This window comes from Mauremys mutica, chromosome 24 (assembly GCF_020497125.1).
Source record: "Mauremys mutica isolate MM-2020 ecotype Southern chromosome 24, ASM2049712v1, whole genome shotgun sequence".
Taxonomy (NCBI): Eukaryota; Metazoa; Chordata; order Testudines; family Geoemydidae; genus Mauremys; species Mauremys mutica.
Window position 1 is genome coordinate 5,290,470 of NC_059095.1, and position 23,874 is coordinate 5,314,343.

The following is a 23,874-nucleotide window of genomic DNA, read 5'->3' on the forward strand; positions in this document are numbered from 1 at the left end:
TCGTGAATTTATTGCAAGTCTCGTCCTAATTGGCCGTTTGCTTCCACCCCAGCTCCCGGGAGTCCTGTGACTCAGATCATTTACACAAAAACGCACGTTTCTAGCTCCCCTGGTCCCGGAGATAAGCTTGACTAGGTGCCGCCTGGAGGCTCAAACCCCAGAAAGCAAGTTACAAAGAAACCCTCCCCCCCCCCCCATTTTAAAATGTTGGGGTTTAACCCCAATCTCCTGATTCTGGGGTCCCAACTCCTGGTTTTGGAATGCCTGGGGCTGGCCGTACATAACCTGTCTAGTTATCGAGGCTACTTCTCCCCCCAGCCCTCAACCACCTCACAGGCTGCACTGAATTTACCCTCCCAACCCCCGCGTGTCATCCCCATTTTACAGGTGGGAAACTGAGGCCCAGCAATGCTGAACATCACACAGGAAGTCTGGGACGGAGCAGAGACTTAGACCCGTATCTCCCTTGCCTGAGACTCAGACCAATCACTGGACTCCTTGGTCTCATTAAAGCGTATTCGAACATGCCTGACACACGGCTGACTGCTATGGAAGGGCAAGCTCCCCCCATTGCCCCTCCCTGACTTTTTCTGCAACCTTTCCAATTGCCAATCTAGTTCCCCCCTCCCCCCCGCCCTCTTATCTGCCCGCGGGGTCTGGCGAGAGGCTGCAATCGCTCCCCGGCCTGCAGCAGAAAGATCTGGCTCAAAAAAAGGGCCCCCAAAGATGACGCAGTTCACAGGGGTTTTATCAGCTTGATCCCCGCGCGACAGCTGCGAGAGCAAAAACGCACATGGCGGGGGTGGGAGGGGGAAGGACACCTCCCCGCCCCAGCCCTGAGCTGCCTCTGTCATATTTCAGCCAAGCCAGCAAAAAGTTCTTGTACTTTGGGAAAAGGAAAGAGAAAAGGAGGCGAAAACAACCCACTCTCTGCTCTAGATTTCTCTTACATCCCCCAGTCACTTCAGTTCCCAGACCTTAGCTGAGACTTCCCTTTCCTCTCATTCTGCTCAACAGCCAACCTCATTTCTCTGCTCAGCCAGCTAATGGAGTAAAGCGCTAATCAATATTTTAAAGAAAGGAAACTGACCCATCTGCAGTCATTACGAGAGACACGCTATCCATTGCCCCGCAGGACCGGGACTCCCTGAAGTACCAACACGCCTGCACCCACTCCCTGCCTACATAACCTCTCGGACCCCGCTGTAATAAATTGCTACATTGGAGGCTTGTCTACCGTAGTGGGTTTGCATCGAAAAAGCTACTGAAGTGAAGACATGCACAGGTGTAAGGAGAGCCCTGCTTCCTCCAACCCCACGGTAGCGCTAAACCCACCTCAGAAATCCCCAGTGAGAGCGGAGGGGGAAATTTCCGACAGACTGGTGTCGGGAAAATCAGTTGAGTTTTTAACGAAAATGAATTTTTTGTTGCCAACAGTGTCTGCACCCGGAGGAGAACTTAGATATTTTCCCAATCGGAGACAGAATGGCTGAAAATTTTTGCCCCAAAACCGTTTTTAAGTTTGGTTTTCAGACCACACGTTTCTATTTTCTGGCAGAAAACAGAAATCTTCCACAGGGGGAAAAATAAATAAAAATCTCCATTTCGGGGACCAGCTCTCTCTGCAAGATGGCTATGCCCTGACTTCATTGCATTAAAGTGCCAAAAAACATTACCAGCACTCTCCATCCAGGGGAGGCAGGTTGGCCCCGAGAGTCTGCGCTTCCAGCCCTGATTAGACAAAGAAATGCTCCTTTCCCCTCCACCCAGGGGCGGGAGAGCTCGGCAGAACATTAGGAAGTGGTTATTGAAGTCTGGGCATGATAGATAAGCCATCAAATAAGAGCAACGCAAACAAGAGACGGTAAGACACGGGGCTGGACAAAGAAAGGCTGCATTCTAGAATAACAGGGTATTACAATCATGGCTGGAACTGATGACCCGAGCAGAGAAATGAAGTGAGAAATGCAATAAGACCTGAAGGAGAGTTCTGTGAAACTCAAAAGCTTGTATCTTCCACCAAGAGAAGATGATCCAACAGACACTCTTACCTCCCCTACCTTGTCTCCGTCATGAGAAATGAAATCGTTCTGCAGAACGTCCCCCGGAATTAGGGGAGTCTTGTTGCTTATAAGGGAGAGACGCAGATAGGAAAACAGGAAGGATACTGGTGGATCACAGAACTAGGGTATCAGATATAGGATCTGTAAGGTTATGTCTACACTACATTGTGAACCCAGGCTCAGATTCAGATTTCAGTCCGCACCCTCCTACTGTCCACACACAAATCTGTCCGACTCGGGACAGCAAACACTCAGGACCCAGGTCCTAGCATCCGCCCGAGGGGATGGGTCTGAACCCGGGTCCTGCTGTGACTCGGGTCCAAGCTCTGTCATTTTGCAGTGTGGACACAGCTCAAGCCACAGACGCGAGCCAGAAGGTCTGCGTAGTGCAGTATGGATGTATTAGCACAGTTGTGAGGCCTGGATCCAGCAACTGTCAACCAGATTTTACCAGGGATGGGCTTGGAAACACCGAATTCACAAACACGGATCCCACAGACCCAGGTTTGCAATTCAGTGTGGACATATTTTAAGTGACAGGGAACACGTCTGCTTAGGTTTTTGTGTGTGTTTGTTTTAATATAGGGACTTCTCCGGTCCCTACTGGGAAATTAAGCGCCTGGTTCAAGTCAAAGTTTGGCGTAAGACAAGGGGGACATGGAATCCCCATCACTTTACATCAGTGGTTCTCAAACTTGGGCTGCCGCTTGTTCAAGGAAAGCCCCTGGTGGGCCGGGCCAGTTTGTTTACCTGCCGCGTCCGCAGGTTCGGCCGATCGCGGCTCCCACTGGCTGCGGTTCACCGCTCCAGGCCAATGGAGGCTGCAGGAAGGGCGAGCCGTCTACTCTACAGTCGATGGAAGCAGCTGATGGCTGTTCCGTTTCATGCAGGAGGCAGTAGAGATGGGAGTGGAATGGTTTTACGACAAATGAAGAAGCGAGAAGGGGAGTAGGATGTGAAATCAGGATATGGGATTAGCTGTAATCGAAGAGATTACAACGGTGGGAACACTGTAGAAGACAAACAGATGAGAGGATACCAAAGAACGTTATGCAAACGCAACCAAGGTCAGTCCAACCTACAGGCCGACCACGACTAGATGGTGGGGCAGCGCACGCAGGGACATAACTGAGCTGGGTTTAAATGGAGGAATAAGCCAAGGACAGGAGCAAATGCCAACGCTTCCGGCTCCCCATATCTGCAAAGATGCTTTGGGATGAGAAGAACAGTCCACAGCATTTAAGTGCCTCAAAATCTTTAATGTATTTATCCTCCCAGCCCCCAGAGGGGTTGAGAAGTGCTCTTAGCCCCAGTTCAGAGCCTCAAAATGGGAGTGGCCCAGAGGCGTGGAGTAACTGGCCCATGGTCATACAGGAAGTCTGGGGAGACGTGTCACAACCCTGGAGACAGACAGGCCGGCAGGCTCTTGACTTCAAAGACCTTGATTTAAGCCATTCATGACTTTTTTTGCTTCAATCATTTTTTTTTTAAATCTCTTCTAAATTTGGATTCTCTTGATTTGCCTTCTGCATTTTGAGCTTTAAAGCGTCACTTAAAAAAAGCTTTTGCTCGAGGGACAGAAATTTTCCTTTCATTAAAAGAAAATAATAAAAATCGAAGCTGCGATTCTCACGCACTCACGAGACTCCAGGAGCTGGAGCTTTAGAAACAAAAACCACACCAAATACCTCAAGACCGGCGATAAAAATCTGCCACACTCTGCAGATCCGCACTATGATACTAACAGCCAAAAGACAGTTTTTACTTACATTAAAAAAAAAAAAGCTCCCCATATCTCCTCCACCATCGTCCCCCTCCCCCCAGTGATTTTTCCACAGCATAAACCATTAGTGAAGTCTCTCTCCCTGACAAAAGTAACATCCAACCCAAAGCCATATCCTGAGGAGCAATCAAAAGAGAAAACTGGCTCTATTCAAAGGGTGCCTTTGAATGAGGAATCCGCCACTTCCTCCACCTCCCCAGACCCTCATGCATTTCCCCCTTTTCAGCTTTAATTGCCGGCTGAGTCATGTGAACAGCATGAAACTATTTACAGCACCTGCCCCTAAGGGCAACAGACTCCTGGATCTGGGCACAAGGTCTGAAGAACCAGAAAGCTAGTGAGCTGGGGGGCGGGTGAAGGGGGAAAGTGTCATTCTGATTGCAGGCAGGGTTGGGGTGTGTGTGTGTGTGTGTGCGCTTGTTTGTTTGAAACAATCCTAAAAACCACTAGCTACCGGCTGCCAAAAGGCCGCCCCACTGACACGAGATGAAGGTAGAACAAAGTCATTTTCCAGATCTACAAGGTCCCTATGTTTGCAAAGCCCGCACTTTTCCGGACTGTCGATTGCCCCATCATTTAGTGGATTGCCCCATCATTTAGAAGAAAATCAAAAGCGATGTCTCCTCCAGAGGGCATGGCTTGTTTTTCCTAACAGTTAATAGCAGCCTATGCTAACTGCAGAGTCTAGACTGTCTATAAGCTGGAGATAGGGGGAAGGGTGGTAGAGAAATTGGTTTCCACCCCTACTCTCACCCCCCAGCATACAGGTTATATGAGAGGTTGCAAAGTTCCCCTCCCTTCTATAACCTTAGGCTGCTTTAAAAAAAAAATTTAGGAGGGGAAAAGTTCTGGAGAGGAAAAGGTGAAGTCGAGATTTCACAACAGACTAGTGATTCCTGAATGCCCAACTCAGGACATTGTAAAGTGGCCTGATTTTCAAAAAGTGCCAGCATCCCACTCCTCTGGCAATCAGGCTGCTTTAAGATGTCCCTAGCTGGGCACTAAACCCTTTGCTGCTCTTTTCAAATCAGGGACGGCCAGGCGGGTATTTAGAATGAACCTGGGTATGCAAAACGTAGCATGAATTTTGCAGGGCACGCCCTAAAGGTCAGAGCGAGAGGCCACATTTCCAGCATGAGATTTGTAAACCCCTGGCTCCTCGGCACAGGGCCAGAAAGCCTGGCAACCTACGGTCTCCTTTTTCCCCTTCCAAATTCCTGGAGTCCCACAAATCTAATATCAAATGTTCAGCACCGTTCAAGAGGGGGGATCTCAAAGCAGTCCATGAATATTAAGCTTCACACCTCCCACCCTCACACACACTGGTCACGACGCTTTAGCCTGGCTGATGTACGGATGGGGAAACTAATGCACAGGGAAGGGTAGCGATGGGACTACAGAACCGAGACCCCAATGTTCCAAAGGGCAGAACTGTGCTCCAACCACTAGGCTACCTGGTATCTGCATGCACACTCAACAGATCCCTGGACAGGAGAACGCGCCCCACGGAATGCACCCAATTTAGACCGTTCCCCACGGAATGCACCCAATAGCCCAAGGCACTTCTATTCTATTTCTTGGAGGGCAAGTGAGGGGGTGGGGAATTCCATACCATCGGGGGCTGTGGCATGCACCCTCCCATTTTAATGATTAATCAAAGCCGTGCTCCCGCCTGCTGAATTCCGGGACAGCCGTGAGCAAACCAGAAAGCAGCTGGCTTTCGCATTAGTACACAGGAAACTCCAAAAGGGGCAGCAACAGGAAACTCTGAGGCTGCGTGTTGCAAACTCACTTAAGTTCAATACTCCTGATATTAGTAAATTGCGGTAAGAAAATTCATCCGGAACAGAGAGGTCAGAGGTGGGATTCTCCACAATGCAGCAGTAGCACAAAGGCACCAGATGGATTTTTTTTTTTTTTAAATATGTAAAGCACTCTGCAAGTTGTGGGGGCAGGGTGCGTGGGTGCTCAAAAGCAGGTGTTGCCTTAGACAGTTACGATGCTGACTAAATCCAGAGCGGGCTTATTTAATAAGAACCTTTCTGCGCCAGCGGCGGAGGTGGCGTTACACAGCACTTTGCTGTGCTGCGGAGCCCCGTGTTTTGCAAGGAAGGGGCAGCTGCGTCAGGGTGCAGAACCCGGATCCCATCGCTCACGCTTAGGGCTGGGAGCAGGTTCCACCCGATCCGGAGGAGGAAGAATCCCTCGCGGCTTAGCGCCCGCCTCAGCTTGCAAGGAAGGGGTAGAAGAAAACGAGGGTTCCTGGCCTGACCCCCATCCCACTAATTCAGTCCCACACGCTGTCCTCCCACCCCACGAGTATCTTCTTTAGAGATCGGCGTACAATGTTTTTTGCTCCCCGTGTGCGCCCAGATTTCAGTTCATAGCTGATTTGTGAATCAAGCCTAACCACCCGCCTCCAGCCAGCGGCCCCGGTCGAGTGGTTGCAGCGGAGTCCAGAGACCCGAGTTCTCTTCCCGACTCCCTGGGTGAGCTTGGGCAGGTCACTTCCCCTCTCCATGCCTCAGCCTCACCCTCTGCAATGCAGGGCTGAGAGTTATTTGCCTCTCTCTTTACTGCTCAAGTTTGCGAAGCTTAAATAATTAGCGTTTGCAGAGCCCATCCAGCGCCTCAGATGTAAAGTGCTCGAGAGGGACTAACCCTTAAAAAAAAAAAATATTGCAGCCAGGTGTCAGCTTTTATTTTGCTGCAAGTGTATTGCAGAGATGGGGGCTGCCAGTGTCACGGATGTCATAGGTTTTATGGCCCTAAGAGACCCTTTATAATGGTCTACTCTGACTCCCCCGCACCGCCAAACCCATAGAACCTCATCCCGTAACTTCTGCAGCCAGTCCATAAACCCCTGGCTGGGCCACGGCCTCTCTTTAAAAGAGAGAGAGATCCAGGCGCAATTTCAACACTTCAGCTGCTGGAGAATCCACCCGAGCCCTGGCTCAGTTGCTCTGATGGTTAATTCCCCCTGCCTGTTGAAACCGTACACCTTGTTGCTTAGGGTGAATTTGTCTAGCACTGCATCTCCTTGTTACATTCTCCCCCCCGCTAGCTTAGGGAGCTGCCTCTGATCAGAGATCTCTCCCCAGCGTCATGTGGCGCAGACGCTGGAGGGGGATCAAATCCACCCAAAGAGGACAGGACGTTTCGCTGCTGGGGCAGGAGGTGAATAAACAGAAAACCAAAAGGGCTGCGTTCAACCTTCGGACTCCCCCTCCCCGCCGAGTCAGCATTTACAGAGGAAAGGCTCCGCTGATATGATATCAGAGTGCCCAAGAGGTTTGTTCTTGAGAGGGGGGAGGGGAGGACCAGTGCAGGTAGGAAAAACTACTATTCACAGGTAACCATTTCCGTGGGCAGGTTTTCAGCCATCTTAAGGGGGTTGGTGGCAATAGAAAATTACTCTCTCTCTACTCTCCCCCTAAATATACTTTGGCACCAAACTCCCCTTGATTTCAACAGGAAATGGGCACCTCCATACTTTAGTCAGTGCCAAAAACAGGAGTTAAAAGTAGCTTCGGGTGGGTAGATCCAAGGGGCTCAAAAGGAAGTAGATGTCCAAACACCCATTGTCTTTTAAATACCCTCCCCGCACACACACCTCTGACTTCCCAGGCTAATGGTTGTGGTTCAATAACCACATTTTGCTAAATAAACGAGGAGTCCTTGTGGCACCGTAGAAACTAACACATTTATTTGGGGATAAGCTTTTGTGGGCTAAGACCCACTTCATCAGTTCATCTCTCTTAGCCCATGAAAGCTTATGCCCAAATAAATGCATTAGTCTCTAAGGTGCCCTAAATACTCCTTGTTGTTTTTGCTGATACAGACTAACGTGGCTACAACTCTGAAACCATTTTCCTAAATGTTTCTCTCCCACCCAGGAGGAAACTGACTGGGACGAGATTCTACAAAGGGTTTCAGCTGTGAGGAAGTGCATTGACTTCCAGTGGGATGGAAGCCCACGGGAGCGCGTGGCTGAACTGAAGGGGAGATGGAAGGAAAAGCGTGAAACTGACAACATGCACTAGATCTGGCTGGAAGGGTTTGAAATTAAAAAGAAAATAAAGACTAGATTAGATCGACAGAGGTTGAAGTTTTCCTATTTCTGCCTCCCGGCTCATTTTTGCCCAGCTCTATGCAGAGCGCTATGAAATGTACAAAGTAAAAATGAAAACCCTCCTTCCTCTAACCCATCTCTCCGGTTAGCGTCACCTTCGGTGTGACATGTAATGGCTAAGCAGGGTTTCAGGCAGCAACATGATTTTTAAAGGGATAGTTTCGCTATCACTAGGCGAGCCAGTGTTGTCCAGGGGGACAGAGCACTGGACTGGGAGTCAGGAGACTTAGGTTCTACTCCCAGCTTCGCCAGTGACCTTGGGCAAGTCACTGCCTTGCTTTGCGACTCAGTTTCCCCTTTCGCCATGGGGCTATCTTGTCCAGAGGGACTACAAACTCTTGGAGGCAGGGACTCTTACTGTGTGTCCAGTCCCCTGCACAGCAGGGCCCCTAAAACCAGCAAATACTTTTGTTCACGTCTTTAGGCACCAAATTAGGCCCACTGACTTCAATAAGGCCGGCCAGGGAAGTAAGGTTTCCAACAGGACTGTTTGCAGGATCAGGTCCTTTTCTTTGGCCGTTGTCCCCTCTCCTGGATGATCGTGCCTGCTTCACGTGTAGACTTAACCAGCTTTTGATCCTTACATTATTTCAGGAGCTGTTTACTTGTGCAGCAAGAGAGTCAAGGTCATTTCAGGTTTCAGAGTAGCAGCCGTGTTAGTCTGTATCCGCAAAAAGAACAGGAGTACTTGTGGCACCTTAAAGACTAGCAAATTTGTTTTGGCATGAGCTTTCGTGGGCTACAGCTCACTTCTTCGGATGCATGGAGTGGAGCGTGCAGACAGGGGATGTTTGTACATGCAGAGAACGTGGGGGGGTGGAAGTATGCATAACAGGAAAAGTCTAATCAATCCTCCTGCTGATGATAGCTCATCTCAATTGATTAGACTTTTCTTGTTGTTATGCATACTTCCACCTTTTCATGTTCTCTGTATGTATAAATATCTCCTGTCTGTATGTTCCATTCTATGCATCCGAAGAAGTGAGCTGTAGCTCACGAAAGCTCATGCTAAAATAAATTTGTTAGTCTTTAAGGTGCCACAAGTACTCCTGGTTTTTTTAAGGTCGTTTCAGGGTTTTCACTACAAACCCTGCCTAATTCTTAGGATTTCGTCACTCGGCTATAAAAATTCACTCAGGCCCAGAACATCGCCTGCACGAACAGAGCCAGGCAGCTATTCGCTGCCCTTTGAACAGCGCCCGTTAGCTAGGAAGATTTTAACGAGTGGAGCGGAGTTTAATACACTCCCAAAATTAACCTTAAAAGCGGTTGCAAGCAGCTGATCGTGAACACGAGATAGCGACAAGGGTAAAGCAGAAAATGTTCTACTAGATCGGAGAAGTAGATACCTCCCCGTGGTGCAGATCAAAAGCAACTCCATTTGAAGTCTTTTGCGTACGCCACTTACACACAGCTGGTGTCCCCGGCCTTACAATGAAAGAGGAAAATTAGCCCCAGTGCGTGTTGTCTTACCCTGGTCTACCCTTGAACATCATACCAGCGTGACTATCTCGAGGGGGAGAAGGGGTGCAGTTATACCAGTACAAGCCTTCGCGTGCAAACAGTTACACTGATATGAAGGGGGTTTTTATTAATGGAAGGCGAATACGCTATAATCTAGGAACAGTATCTTTACCCCTGTGTAACTGCCTCCACAGCAGGGGCGTTGTACGGCATTGAATTAGTCGAGTACAGTTAAAGTGGTACAACTTTATAGTGTCGACAAGACCTTGGCTTGTCCTGTTTAACTGTTGCCTCTGGGGCACATGCTAACACAGAGCTTTCCTCAAAGGGTTAAAAAAAAAATTTAAGCTAAGCAAAAAGGTGCTAGGCTGTTGTGATTGTGCAACTAACTGTGAGGCCAGCAGGAGTCGAATGAAGGGAGTGTTGGCTTTAATATTTTGACATAGTTTTGGGGGAGGCGAGTGGGTGTTGGCATTTCCAATATACTTAGTAATTAACCAGGGCAACAAGTCAGTTATCCGGGTGCCCTTCAGCCTGCTCGCGGCGCAACGCCAACGTCCCGCAGCTCAGCGCGAGAACTAGTTTGACAACTTTGTTGAAAGTCCCGCTGTGCGCTCCCCTCACCCCCCATTTGAAATCTCTGAACCTGCAAGAAGCTTTTGTGCGGACTTATCTTTCCAAGGCGAAAAGAAAAATGAAGCTTTGTTTCTTCTGGCATGAGAACGCCCACTGCCACATCAATCATTAAGCTGAGGGTGAGGGGGTGCGGGGGGACGAAGGCTGTGAGAAGAGAGGCAACGTGGTTCAGTGGACAAGGTGTTGGACTGGGGGCGCTGTAGTGCAGACTTGTCCTGGGAGTCAGGGGGCACTTGGGGTCTGTTCCCAGGTCTATCATTTGGGCAAGCCACTTCACTGCTATGGGCCCGTCTACACTAGGGTGGTGCTTTTACACCCAGATAGCCAACACCTGGCAAAAAATCTTAGTGCAAGCTGTACTGTTACCTTTGTTCACCTGCTCAAGGGGAGCTAGAAGAAGTTAGGATTCAACTCAGTCAGCTGCATGGAGCTAGAACTGCACCTTGTCTTCGCCACACTAGGATGCCACAAGGCGTCGGCTGCTAGCGTTTGAGCATCTCTTCAGCATTAGTGAATTCATCTTCAAAACACACCCGGTGGGGCAGGACGATTCGATTATCCCCATTTTACAGATAGGGAAACTGAGGCACCGAGCCAGCAAGTGATTAGCCCAAGGTCACTCAGAGGGAGTCTGCAGCCGAGCAGGGAATTGAACCACACCTCCTGCCTCTGTGCCTGGGGGTGGAGAGACAGGCAGGGTAACGTTTTCCAAAAGCACCGAAGTCCCATTTTCAAAAGCAACGTCAACACCCAAGTCCCCATTGACTTTCAGTGAGACGCAGGGTGTGGCTGACACTAAAGATGCAACAGCGAGGACAAATGCTACAGTGAGGGAAGGGGTTCCCCCAGCACTCGATGTAGTTACTCTGGGGTAACTCTGAGAGGGAGAAGCCAGGTCAATGGAAAAATCCCTCTATCAACCGAGTGCTGGCTACACTGGGTCTTCGGCTGTCTTAACTACATCCCTCAGGGCTGTAAAAAAAATTTTTAAAATACACACTTCTGAGCAACATACTTAGATGGACCCAAGTTCTAGGTGCAGACCAGGCCTTGGGCTCCTATGTCACTCCCAAAAACAGGACTTGGGCTTAGAGAGCACGGATAAAATTCTCCAGAAGTGCCCTAGTCCCCTGGGAGCCTGAAACAGGCCCATGACCTCAGAGGGGGTCCACCCTCTACAGGGACACCAGTGGGCAGCACCGATGCAACGCGGTTCCACCCACCGGTTCTACCCGAGGAGAAGGCTGGTCACAGGGCTACAATTCCTCTGTTTCTAGTGGTAACTTTCCTCTGCCAGGGATTTCATTGGCGGTCCCCGCCAGAGCCCCGGCCCCGCGCTGCGCAGAAGCAGCCTTTTGGAGCGTTCCAGGAACCCAGCAGGTCTGCTGCCGCTTGTTCTCCATCCACTCCTCCTCAACCTCCTTTTCTGTGCCTTGCCCCTACACCTTTTCCCGACAAGCCAGGACAATGGCCTGGCGCCTGGCCCTTTGTGCATGCCCCTTTGTTCTGCTCCCTGGGGAAGCTGTCCAGCATGCCCGTGGCCAGGAGGTCGACCTCTGATCTGACCTCAGCTGGTTCAGTAGCGCTGGCTCTCCCGCAGACTGGCTTCCTCACTCAATGATCCTTGCTCACACCCTGAGATCTGGGACCAGGTTCCTGGGGTGGGGAGCCTTTTCTTCTTCCTTCCCAACCCATTTAAGGAACCCCGGATCCCCTTTCCCACGGGGCCTTGCGGTACTCCTGAGGTCAATAAAAACCTCGTGTCGGCCTCGGGCAAGGGGTGTTTTCGATACCACCAGAGAATGATCCGAGCCCAGCGGATTATGCGCCTCACCCTGAGCCTTCTGTTCACCAGCCCAGCCACCACGGCTCTAGCGAGGAAAGTCACAGGGTCAGGGAACGCTTCCCTAGCCAACGCGCAAGCCTTAGATCCCTTCGCAGGGCAGAGGGCGTCAGTAGTGAGACCTGACGGGGACGGAAGGGTTAAACGCGGGGGCTATTGAAGTGAGAGGGCTTAGGGAGATCATTCAGACTCATGTTTCACTAGAACTCGGCCCCTCCACATATTTAAGGCACATGCAGCACGGTGGTCTCAGAGCAGCTATTTGAAACTCAGATCGATTATGGTCTCCCTAAGCACTGCCCCCACAGCCCTAGGCCTGGGAGATTGCCAGAGGGGGCACGCATCCGCAGCACGCTAGGAACAGACTGCTTTACAGGCAGCTTTGTCCGCCTCGCCCTGCACCTGCACCAACCCCGAGGTTCCAGGCAGAGACTAACCAGCTACAGCATCTTCCCAGACAGGAGGGAAGTTTCACCAAGGAAGCCAGGGGCTTGGGTCATGCTTGTACAGCACACAGAGGCCCAACCTGGCTGAGGCCCCTGAGCACTCCTGCAGTATCAGCTGTTAAGTTGTAGGAGTTCCCTTCACTAACAGAAAAGCATTCCCTGTCCTATGGGGCAGGGCTCGGCCCAGAGATGCAAAGGAGAGGTAAGTTATCCCCCTTCTGCAGAGACCCACAGAGATGAAGTGACTTGCTCAAGGTTACACAGGGAGTCAGTGGCAGAACCCAGGTCTCCCAAATCACAGGCCAAATGCCTTAGGCCCCAGGCCAGCCCTCCACCTGTAGGCCAGCCTTGATGGAGCAGATTTTCAGAAACGTTCAGCGCCCACTAACAGGGCCACAGGTTCAAAAGAGTCCTCATCAGCCACCCGGCAGAGAGCGCCTCTGAAAGTCCAGCCCTTGGAGCGGAGCAGTTCATACAAATCACGTTGTGGGTAGAGAGAGGAAACAACGAAGTAACGATGCATGAAACAAGGCTAGACGGGGGTGGGGGGGGAGGAAGGGGGGAGATTTTTCAAAGGCATAAGGGGGAAGTTGAGTGCCCAACTCCCGTGGACAGTCAATGGGAGTTGGGCACTAACTGTTCTTTTGTGCCTTTGAAAAATCTCCCCCAGAAAATACTTGTCAGACTCTGACCTTCCATATGGATCTCCATTGTTGCTCACATTTGGTGCAGTGACTTTTTTTTTTTTTTTTGGAAGCAGTGTCTCAGGTTTCTCTCCTGGGGGGGTACAGCACCCTGTCCTTCCCCCTCCCCCCCCCACTTTAAGGAAAGGGGTTGGGAGAGGCAATTGCTTAGTCAAGGTTAACGTGATGCTAAATGCGATTGTGTGCCCGAGGCCGGCTGGTGTAACAGCAAGCACAGTTACTCCCACTAGTAACCTGAGAGTAGCTCATTTGCAAATGCAAAGGATCCCCAAACCAGCACCTGTCTCCTGCTGGATTTTCCAACCGATGAGACACTGCATGGAAGCCAGAACATAAAGACAACAGGCAGATAACCCACCCCAAGGCTTGTCTGTCACCTCTCCCGACAGCATTTACGGCCTCAGGCTGAGAAGCCGTCTATTGGAGTCTTACAAGAGTAACTAGAAGCCCGGCATTTTTGGCAAATGTGCAAGAACACTGAATAAAATGAAAAGACAAGAACATATTAAATAAAATAACCTCACCCCGCAACTGCGGCGCCTGTCCGGGCTCGGCTGCCCGCTCCAGGCATTGTGACCTGGCAGCGCCATTCGCGTTCAGACCGGCCACGCCTCCATCGCGACGGGGACAGCCAGGCCCGATCTGAGCCAGTGGCATTGTAACCTGGCACATGAGGTGGCAGCAGTGCCCGCTCACATTTGGTCTGACCGTCCCTTGGATACCATGACGGGGTGGGAGCTGGGCCAAACCTGAAACTCTACTCCCCCCCCTCCGCCACACACACAGAACAAGAACAAAATTCCCAGAAACTTATGAAAAATAAGAGTGATTTCATGGGGCTCTACATAGAACTAGAACTAGACAAACCATCAGAGAAAACAGGGAGGAGGAAAGTTACATGCCACACCCAAGAGTTGCTTAAACGGAGAAGCATCTGCAGAATTAGGGCAGAAATGTCTGCTGCTTTGAGTCTGATTCTGTAATGTCCTACACCTTGCACAGAGCTTTACCCCAGAGTACAGTGGGAGTAACATTGATTATTTGCACTGAGACAGCACCTGGCAGCCCCTGCCCAAAGAACTCCCACTCGAAAGGGGCAAGGTTTGGGAACAGAGACCCAGAGAAGAGACTTGCTCCAGGCCCCGCTGGCAGAGCTAGGGATTGAACCCGGGTTTCTCAAGCGCCAGCCTAGTGTCTTTACCGCACTGGAGTTGCGAGCTTCACGGGTGCCGTCGCATAGCGATCAGAATCCTCGTGCTCAGAGCTGGAAAGGGGGGGGGAAGCTTGCAATGGTCAGACACGTCAAAGTGGACTTTGTAGGAGGAAGTTAGCTACTCTATGGAAACCGGCTCGCGTTTTTAATAATCCCCAACCCCATTCGGACTTGTTTCAAAGGCAGCCTCGCTGCGCTCTGCCCAAGGGATGGAGAAAACGCAGCAGGTCCCGCCGGAGTTCAGGCGAACCCGGTAACCCTGAGCGGGTAGCATTTGAGTTACACAGGCTATTCTTCCTGCTTTGTAGGGATCCGGCTTGGATGCTGTGGACTCTCGAGGGATGCTTATGGGTGGGGTGGGCCGTGAGATGCTGCCAAATGCCCCCTTGAGCCAATGCTTAAGTGCGATCCAGGACACCAGCCAAGGTGTACTGTCCTCTGCCTCCCCCCAGTCGCACCTAGGAAAACAAGGCCGGGTGGGTGTGCGGAGGGGAAATCAGACAGGCACTAAGAGAATCAAGTAACTGCACAAGGGGAAGATAAGAATTTGCTTTTGTCCTTGGCTAGAGTTACTGGCACCCGGCTGAAGCAAGTCTTGAGTGATAAGCAGCCCAGATTATTCCTGGTATTTGGACTGTGCACAGAAGCATGCAGGGCTCGAGGAGCGCCACGGGGAGGGAAGCGCTCGCAGCGACTCTGCAAGCTCTGGCAAGGACTTGGTGCAAGTCACGGCTGACCCCAGTTTTAGGAAATGCTGCAGCGAGCGGCGCCTATGAAAAGCGAGTATCAGACCGTGAACCTCCGATCCTCTTAGGGGAGGGACAGCAACCTCCCAGGAGTTTGAGGCTTCGTTCTCTATGGGGCAGGGACCAGCTTTTTGTTTCGCCTGTACAGCACCTAGCGCAGCGGGGGCCTGGTCCACGCCCAGGGCTCCTAGATGCGGCAGCGATTCATTAGCCTCGGTGATGCTGGTAAGTCTCCCGGCCATGAAGGAATCGTCGTCAAAAGAGGATTTAAGTTACATTTAAAAACAAAAACAAAAAAAACCCCTGCATCTTAAATCTCAAGGGGAGAAAATAAACGAACTCAAGCTGGCGTGGCGAACGGGAGAGCAGGGGCGAAGGAAGTCATAAAGTACTCGCTGTCAGTAACTCCTCCGGGGACAGCACCTCCAGTAGCGTGGCAGAAACCGTACCACACATCCTGCTAACAGGCGTTGTTTACATTCCTTCTGCTCCTTCCCAGCGAGCAGGGCTGCTCCCCATCAGCTGCGGCTGGAGCCCAGTCAAAAGCCTGCGCTGGAGGGAGGCCAAGCGGAGCTCCCGGCCAAAGGCTTCGCTCAGAAAGCTCTGGCGGAGGTCCAGAGGCCGACACGTTTGCTTTCTGACATGCTCAGCTGCGGGGGGGGGGGGAAAAAAGGGCTTTCCCCAAACCAGGCGGGTCTGCAGCGCTCTCCTCCGCCCGCAGCGCGGGCACGCCGGGGCCGAAAGCGTCAGAAGAGAGATGTACAGTGCTTTGAAGGACCGAGCTCGCCGTGCCCAGCCCGGACAGGAAAGCAGGGCTGCAGCAGAGAGCTTCTGGCTGGGATGGTCAAATGAGCCCAAGGGAATTATGCACTTAAGTCCCTTGGGGGCTCTTGAAATATCCAAACTCTGCTCCCTGGATCTGGTTTTGCCACTGCGGGCCAGATCAGTGCCCTGGCATGGCCAGCAGCCCTGTTCTCATGCAGAGTTAGGTGGCAGCTGCACCAGCTCACGCCTCTTACGGCCCAGCACTGGCGCTGCCCCCAGGGGAGCAGGTGTCATCGGGAATGCTCTCTGGCATTTTAAAGTCATGGTGCTATCTTGACTTGCTCTAAGCAGGGTTACGCAACTGTGCTTAAGCGGCCGGCAGCCTGTCTACACTAGCGTTCCCACATCTGCTCCCACTGGTAGAGCTGGACGTTGCTACAACAGCGATGGCATTGCCCTCAACCGAGTCGCTCCCTGCGCCCCAAAAAGAAAACACACAAACACAGCCTGACATAAGGGGCGGGGGAAAACCACACACACAACCCGGAGTGTTTATTTGTGAGTCTCTCAGAGTCGCATCTTCCAGCTTTTGTCTAGAACCACAAAGGCTAGAAACATACTTTACTGCAAAACAAAAACGGAGTCTCACTCTAATCACATGACTCCAGGAGCTGCATCTCGAAGAGAAGTGCCAAATATCAAAAGACTTGGGTTACAAAAAGCCACAAGCGTTGGCAAGCTCCGTCGACCTAAACCGAGTCACACAGATTTTCTGGCCCAGCACAGTGTTAAATTAAGAACCACAAACTTTCAACCTGTTAACAAAAACACCATCAAACAAACACCCCAGGTAACAAGCTGCCATGTTCGTCACTTCCAGTTTAACATTAGCTTCCAAAACTGAATCCTTTTCTTAAAAGCTACGAGAGGCACACCAGACTGTGATCTTGCTCTCCCAAGAACCCACAGAGCACAGGGTTTTGGCAGTAACCGGGTGACAAAACAGGAAGATCACAGCTGCTGTATTTAAAAGCTTTTTCCACAGATAAAAAGATCCTGTCCCCCCCACTCTCTATTTACAGGAAGTACAAAAGAAGCCACATTAAGAAGATACAGATCAGCCGGAGGAAGGTGTAAATAAGAGCTCAAGACGACAACACAAGAAGAATTAATATATTAAGAAACAAAAACAAAAAACCACATGTACCTTAGCGATATGAAAGGATCAGCAGTGTTTTGGAAAGGGAGTGTGTAGAGCGACTGTAACCATGCTCATGGTAACACTGCAAGGAGGCAGTGTGGGCTAGCAGACAGAATGCTAGACAGACTCCGAGAATAGATGGGTTTTAAACCCCAGCACTGTCCCTGACCTGTTGTGTGACCCTTAAGACAAGTCACTTCCCTCTCTCTGTGCCTCAGGAGTTTCCCCTCCCCACTCTGACCATCTTCTCTTTTTAATCTGCAGACTCATTGGGGCCAAAAAATGTCTTATGTGCACGTACAGCGCCTTGCACAGGGGGACCCAGACCTCAGCTGGGGTCTCTAGATGTTACTGGGACACAAACAGTAAGAGTCCATCTAGGTCAGAGGAGGTGGAAAGAAAGGAAGACTCCATTTAAGCCAGTCTCAAGGAGTTTTTTCCCCCCCTCTAGGTTCCAACTATTTAAAATTGATCAGATCCTGGAAAAAACGGGTTAGTTGCACCAAAAATGTTAAGCTACGGGAGGATGAAAATGCTGTACAATAGCTAAAGAGGAACAGACACACAGGACCAATCAACAGCCCTGTGATTTTTCTAAGTCGGAAAGCGGCATTGTACCGTTACGGAAATAGACGCACCAGGGCTCCTGATCCTTCTAGCAAACACTTTCTCTGCAAGTATTGCGCCGACGGATCCAAGCGCGCCCACTCGCAGCGCCCTGGAGCGATCGCAAACACCGGGCGCCCTTGCCAGCTGATCCCCTGGAGCCGTTTCTCTTCCCTTGGCCAGGGACCCCAAAATAAAAGGTCACAGCCAATTTAAAAAAAAAAAAAATCACCCCCAAAGCCGCACCAACCTCCTTTTGCTCCCTCCCACCCCGCTCCATCTGGATTCCATCTGCTGCTACTGTCTGCGTAGCATCCCCTCCCCCCAGCCCTAAACTCAGATGGTCCTTAAACACATACATCAAAGGAGCCTCGGAGTGTCTGGGGAGCCCTGCTTTAAGCACATTTCCTTCTATTAGCCAAAGGCTTAGGGATTCAATACCCAGCTCTGGCCAATCACCGAGGGGGACGGGAAATGAATGAGAGGAGAGAGGAGCTTTGCTTCCCCAGAGCGAGGCTTGGCAAACAAGGAGGCAGGGGACCCACAAGGGAAGGAAAGGCAGGGGCAGGGGCAGGGGCTGTTAAAGAGTGAAACCCAGGAGAAAGCTCGTTTCTGATCTCCAATCCGGTACAGAGGACTTGCACGGGCCTGCTTTTAGAGAGAGTTAGGTCCATGCTTAAATCACATACTTAATCAGGGCTGAAATGACCACCATTCGACTAGCCAGTGCCCCTGCCTTCACGGATCCCTGCAGAAGGACGCCAAGAGGTCAGATCTGCTTCGGAAACCAACGGTTCCGGAGATGCGGCGCACCACACGGGCTGGCTTTTCCAAAAGCCTAAAGCCAACACAGGGGAATCCCAACGGCGAGTTTGGAGTGCCGTGTGGACGTCTACACGGATTCCCTACAGCATTTGCAAGCCAAACATTGCAGAGCTGTGCTAAGCCATGAGAACCCGACCAGAATATTCCCCTCGAGACACTTCTCCCAGCCAAGCAGACGGACGCACGAAGAGCAGAGTTTTAAATAAATAAAAATCAGATTATTAAAGCCAGAAAAAAGCGGAAGCATTATTGACACAAGTAAAAACATTTGGTTTGAAGACGCATGCGCCCAGATACTCCATTTAGACTGCACACGGTGGAGTCATTCACACCAACGCAAAACACCTGCATTAGCACTGGGGTGAACCACTGACCAAGGTATCAAGAGTTCCCTGGTTCTTTGACTTGGCCACCTTCCTTTGAAGTGGCACCAAACTGTTCCCGGTGGCTCAGGGCCACGATCTTAACTAGAGGTTGGCAGCGTGTGAACTACAAGGAACCAGTCAAAAGAGCGCCGCCTCCCTGCAAGAAGAGGCAAAAATTTCCAAACGATAAAATCCATCTAAGCCCCTGAAGCACAAACTAACAGAGGTTTGGGCTCTCCTGGAGAGTTCATTCACACACAGCGTCAGACCCGCCTGCCACCCTTCAAAATCCCTTCCAAGCTACTCCAGCCATTCCTAAGACGTCCAAGGATGTTTCAGCCTCTTGGCACGAGCAGCTCTCGATACACCAGCATTCCCAGCTTAGCCAGGAACGCAACACACCTCTTGACATCTTAAAGGACATCTTAATTCTGGCAATGAAGAGGAGGCAATTTCCCCACGCATCAATGGGGAAGGACTCCTTGACCCGGCTCAAGGTCCCCAAGGGATTAAGTACTGGAGATGCAGTATTAAAAGTAACCGGCTTATAAACTCAATGCCAGCAAGTCATTTAAAGGGACATTGCCTTCATGGGTACCTACTTGCTTGAACTGCTCCTCGTAAGTCCAGTCTCCGTGGTCTGGAGCCTGCTGCTGTAGCTGCAAGTGTCCCTGATGGCTCAATCCAGACGACAGCCGCTCCTGACCCCCCGGCAGCCTCTGTGGCTCGCCTCGGTACTGCTGGGGGGCCTGCGGCTTGCGAAGAAGCAGAGATCCCGGCCCAGATCTCACCGCTTCTGTGGAGCCCAGCCCTCCATCCTCCCCCATTTCTTCATCCTCTTCATAATCGTCCTCCTCCTCCTCCTCTTCTTCTTCCTCTTCCTCCTCCATGTCCTCTTCGAAGTCATCTTCATCCCATTTGCGCTTCCTAGAGTTTAAAAAAAAAAAAAAGGGGGGGGGGGGGAATTACAGAATGTTCAAGAGAGCTCGCTAAAAATCAACACGCAAACAGAGATGCCACCTGATTTTATGTACCCCACCTCCATGCCAAGAACTGGCCCTCCCTCCCCCCCGCGGTGGAGAAGGCACCAGATTCAATGCAATCAAGATTATTAGAGGGACACTCGATGAAACCAAAAAGGGGGCAAATTGAGAACTGGTAGAGGAAATGCTTTTCGCACACCCTCCACCCCACGGCCTGTGGAACTCCTTCCCACAAGACACGAGAAAAAGTATAATCCTCCTACTCCAAGGCTTCAGCAGGAAACTTCTCCTGGGGAAGGTTGTCCCATAACTGCCCACTGCAGGGCTCCTCTGGCTGCTGGTGAAGACTGGACCCTTGGTCTGATCCAGACTGGCTCCGTTCTATGTAGGTTCTTATACCATGCCCATCACCGCAGCAGCTGAGGCTCAGATCCCCAGAAGGGATTTAGACTCCTAACTTCCACTGATTTCAATGGAAGTTGGGTGCCTAAATCTGAGCATTAAGCAACACAACTACCACAAGTCACATGCTGTTCGGGCGCACAGGAACACAGGCATTACCCATTCCCGGACACCACCTTTCCCTTGCGCCATCAGGCCAGCAACACGCTGCAGGGTTAAGAGGTCACTGGATGAGGCAGCTCCCCACCCCCTTCCAGTGCTGCATAGTCAATGGCGCCTTTGCAGAGGCTAGTGAGAGAAGCCAAGGGTTGATCCCTTGCTCTCGTATAGACACTTTTCATCAGCAGAGCTCAGAGCACTCCACACAGCTGCTCAATATCGTGTTCCATTTTACAGACGGGTAGAGACTTGCCCTAGGAACACACAGCAGGCCAGTGGCAAGATAGAACCCAGTCCTCCGAGCCCCAGTCTGGTGCTCTAACCAGTAAGAACTGTTGCCTCCCAATTTAACGGCTACCTGGTGCCCACATTTGGCTGCAGAAGACTTGGGCATTCTTGGGCATAAACAAGAATGCCCGTCTGCAGGAGAGTCTTATTTTATCTCCTACTAGCTTACTACCCTAGAGCAGGAAAGCCTGAGACAGGCTATACATTGAGAGGAACATCAGGGCAGGATAAAACCAAGGAGTCTCATTACACAGCCCTTAGCGGCCTAATCAAAACCTCACTGATCCAGGAAGCCAGCCAACTGTTCCAAACTCCACAGTGCAATCAGGCAGGATTGCGAGTCCTCCAGAACTTGCCCCAAAAAGCTTACAAGAGAGAATGAAGGGTTCGGAAGGCAAAGGCCGTCTCTCACTAGCCGGTTGTGCCCAGATCTGTCGGGGCCTCTCTGTGCGGTTTGCATTGCAAACAATTAGTAAGAGTTTGCATGCGAGAAGAAATAAATAATCTATTCCACACACTAGGCAATAGACGCACGGAACATTTTCCAGTGTCCGTGAATAACTGGGGCAGTTCTGTCCACTCTCCACCCCAGCCCCTTCCTCCAGGCATACATACTGGCCAAAAGGAGATGGTCAGCCTTAGCACAAAGCAGTCTGATGGTGCAGCTGCAAACCTTTTTCCTTCTCGTAATAAAATAAAAAAAAAAAAAAAAAAGAAGAGTCACAATATTTTACACACACACCCTTGGAAGGCCATCTACTTAAGCCAGCTTCTGCTCTGATTGACAGTGGTGTGAATTCACAGTAACTGCATAGATTCCTCTGCTACGTCAGATCATCGCTGGTCCCCCGAACGTACCCATCCAGACTGAGTCAAAGTCCAGTCTCTCTTCCATCATGGCAACCCATCCTCGCGGGAAGTAGCAGCACCCCCTTCAACTGGGAGCTGCGCCCGAGACCTTGGGATTTAGATTTGCTGCCACACCGCCGAGGGACCCGTTTCTACTGGAGACATTTTCTAACTGGTTTCAGATAAACCAGGCAGAGCTGCGGCACTGACCCAGTCTGAGGTGATCTCAGACAGCCTGGTTCCCCACCCCGGCCCCAAACAGAAACAAAAACAGGCCTCCGCTAGGACTCCAGCCAACTTAGCTGAACCAGTTTGAGAACCGATGAGAAGTTTTTCCCTTAGTGACGACAGCCCTGGATCTGAGCCCGCATGACTGCTGGTCAGGCTCTCCTCTCCTGGAACAGGAAAAACAAACCTACCAGTTGGGCTGGTTATCGACGAACCCTAACATCGGGGTGGGGACACCTCGGGAATGCATGAAATAGACAGGGATGGGGAGGCCCAGCTGGAGCCCGTCAGCGCAGACACTCGTGATAGCGCCGGGAGGGGTTCTCCCCACTTCCCCGAGCGGCGGCAGCTAAGGCGACAGAAGAATTCTTCCCTCCGCCTAGCGCTGCCTACACAGGAACTTAGGTCAGCTCGACTCTGTGCTCAGGAGTGTGGATTTTTCACACCTCTGAGGGAGGTAGCTGAGGTGACCTAGTTTTTTTTTTAAGTGCAGACCCAGCGTTAGTGGCAGGCAGGATTAGCACCTCCCGGAGAAAGCCCTAAGCTGAGCTTAGTCTTGGTTAGGGAAGCTTCCTTCCTGTTCCTTCAAGGGGTAAAGGGGAGAAAAATAGGGATCTCAGCTCTCCAGGTGCCAGGCGAGAGTCGGGGCTCAGAACAAGAGATGGTGCTGGCCCCTGAGAAGTGGGGGAGCAAGAGCCATGACTGGGCCTGCACGGCTGCCTGAAGAGATGAGTGTGTCATTCTGTGGGAAGGAGAAGCCTTAAGCTCATACCCCTGTCCCATATACATTTTTGGTTGGGTGGGGGAGGACAGAGGGTTTATTACAGGGGTCCCCAAAGCGCCCGCGTCCTGGCCGGCAGTCGAGCATCTGTCCAGTTTCTGCGGCATTTCGTCGTCGCCGCCTCTCGATAACGTCGCTTGCCGCCGACAAGTGACGTCACTGAGAGGCGTCGCCGCTGAAATGCCACAGAAATTCGGCGGCATTTCAGCGGATACTCGACCGCCGCCATGGTCCTTTGTCTGGCGCCTGCCAGACGAAAAGGTTGGTGACCACTGGTTTATTAGCTCTAGGTCCCACTGAATTTCCATTCTCCCAAGGTTTGCCTGGCACTAGAGTAGCCCTGCACGGTCCTGTTTCTCTGCGCAGGGACGTGTTTATTTTGGTGGGCAGCGTTGAAATCTCACTTGGGATGCTCCAGGGGAGTGGCCGGCAAGTTGACCCCACGGGAGCACACTTTACATTAACAGATTCTGTGTAGAGATGGTTTATAAAAGAACAACAGATTAGATGATACCGGCCTGTAAGCAGACGGGTTGAATGTGCCATAGGGGGCTGTTAGCGTGAATGCCGCCATCCCACAGACTGGCCAGGACCTCAAGAGCTAAAAGCATGAGCTGCCATAGCATGTGCTGAAGAGTCAAGATTCCCTAACCGGCCAGGTAACGGGCTCACCTGCTGCAGATCAGGCACAGAGGATCTCCAACGCACTCACCAGTGGTTTACATGAGCACATCAGTACCAGGTGTGTACAAGTGGCTGTCGGCTATTGTTATAAGCCACATATTAGATCGATTAACCGTTTATTAAAACGGTCATTTATACACTGACCCTTGGTAAGGAGTGTCACTGTTCTGGGTCTACGCCGGTGAGTTTCCTGAGAGGTTTGCAAGTCTGCTCTGAGCAAAAAACGGTCCAATCGTTCATTTCTGTACCACATGCCCCCCCCCGGAAGGCTGGTGCCACACCCTGGTTGCATCCAAAAAATGTCACCCCACATGCAAGAGAGGTTTGCAACAGAGCTGGGCACAGATTGCCAATGAGGACTGAAGCAGACACATTCAGCTCTAAAGGCAGGAGCCTCCACCAACTGATCTAGAAAAGTAACAAATTAGCTGGCAGCAGTAGTAGGCACTTGTCTCCTTACATGGCCCCACCACTAGAAGAGGACACACCCTGAGCTGGTAGGTTACAGGTGCCCTATGGCTGATTTCTCATCATGCACAATGGGTATCTGCAATTAGAGACTGTTGCTCTTCACTCCAGCAGAGTCTGAGTTTTTGGGAACATACAGCCCTGTCACCTTCCCCAAGGAGGTGTGGATGGGCCCCACCTCTCCGCCTGGTGAGGTCGAGGTCCGCTCTGCCAAATGTTTGCTCCAGGTGAACGCTCTGC

At 51.3% G+C, this 23,874-nt stretch overlaps 1 protein-coding gene across 4 annotated transcripts in view; it reads right to left on the minus strand.

The window, feature by feature from the left end:
• The window catches only part of ARID3A (AT-rich interaction domain 3A), a 106,839-nt gene that overhangs the window by 54,165 nt on the left and 28,800 nt on the right, over nucleotides 1-23,874 (minus strand). For all 4 annotated transcript variants that reach the window (XM_044998477.1, XM_044998476.1, XM_044998475.1 and 1 more), the window contains one exon: nucleotides 19,395-19,719. In XM_044998477.1, coding sequence (XP_044854412.1) covers nucleotides 19,395-19,719 — 325 coding nt within the window. The remainder of the gene's footprint in view (nucleotides 1-19,394; nucleotides 19,720-23,874) is intronic.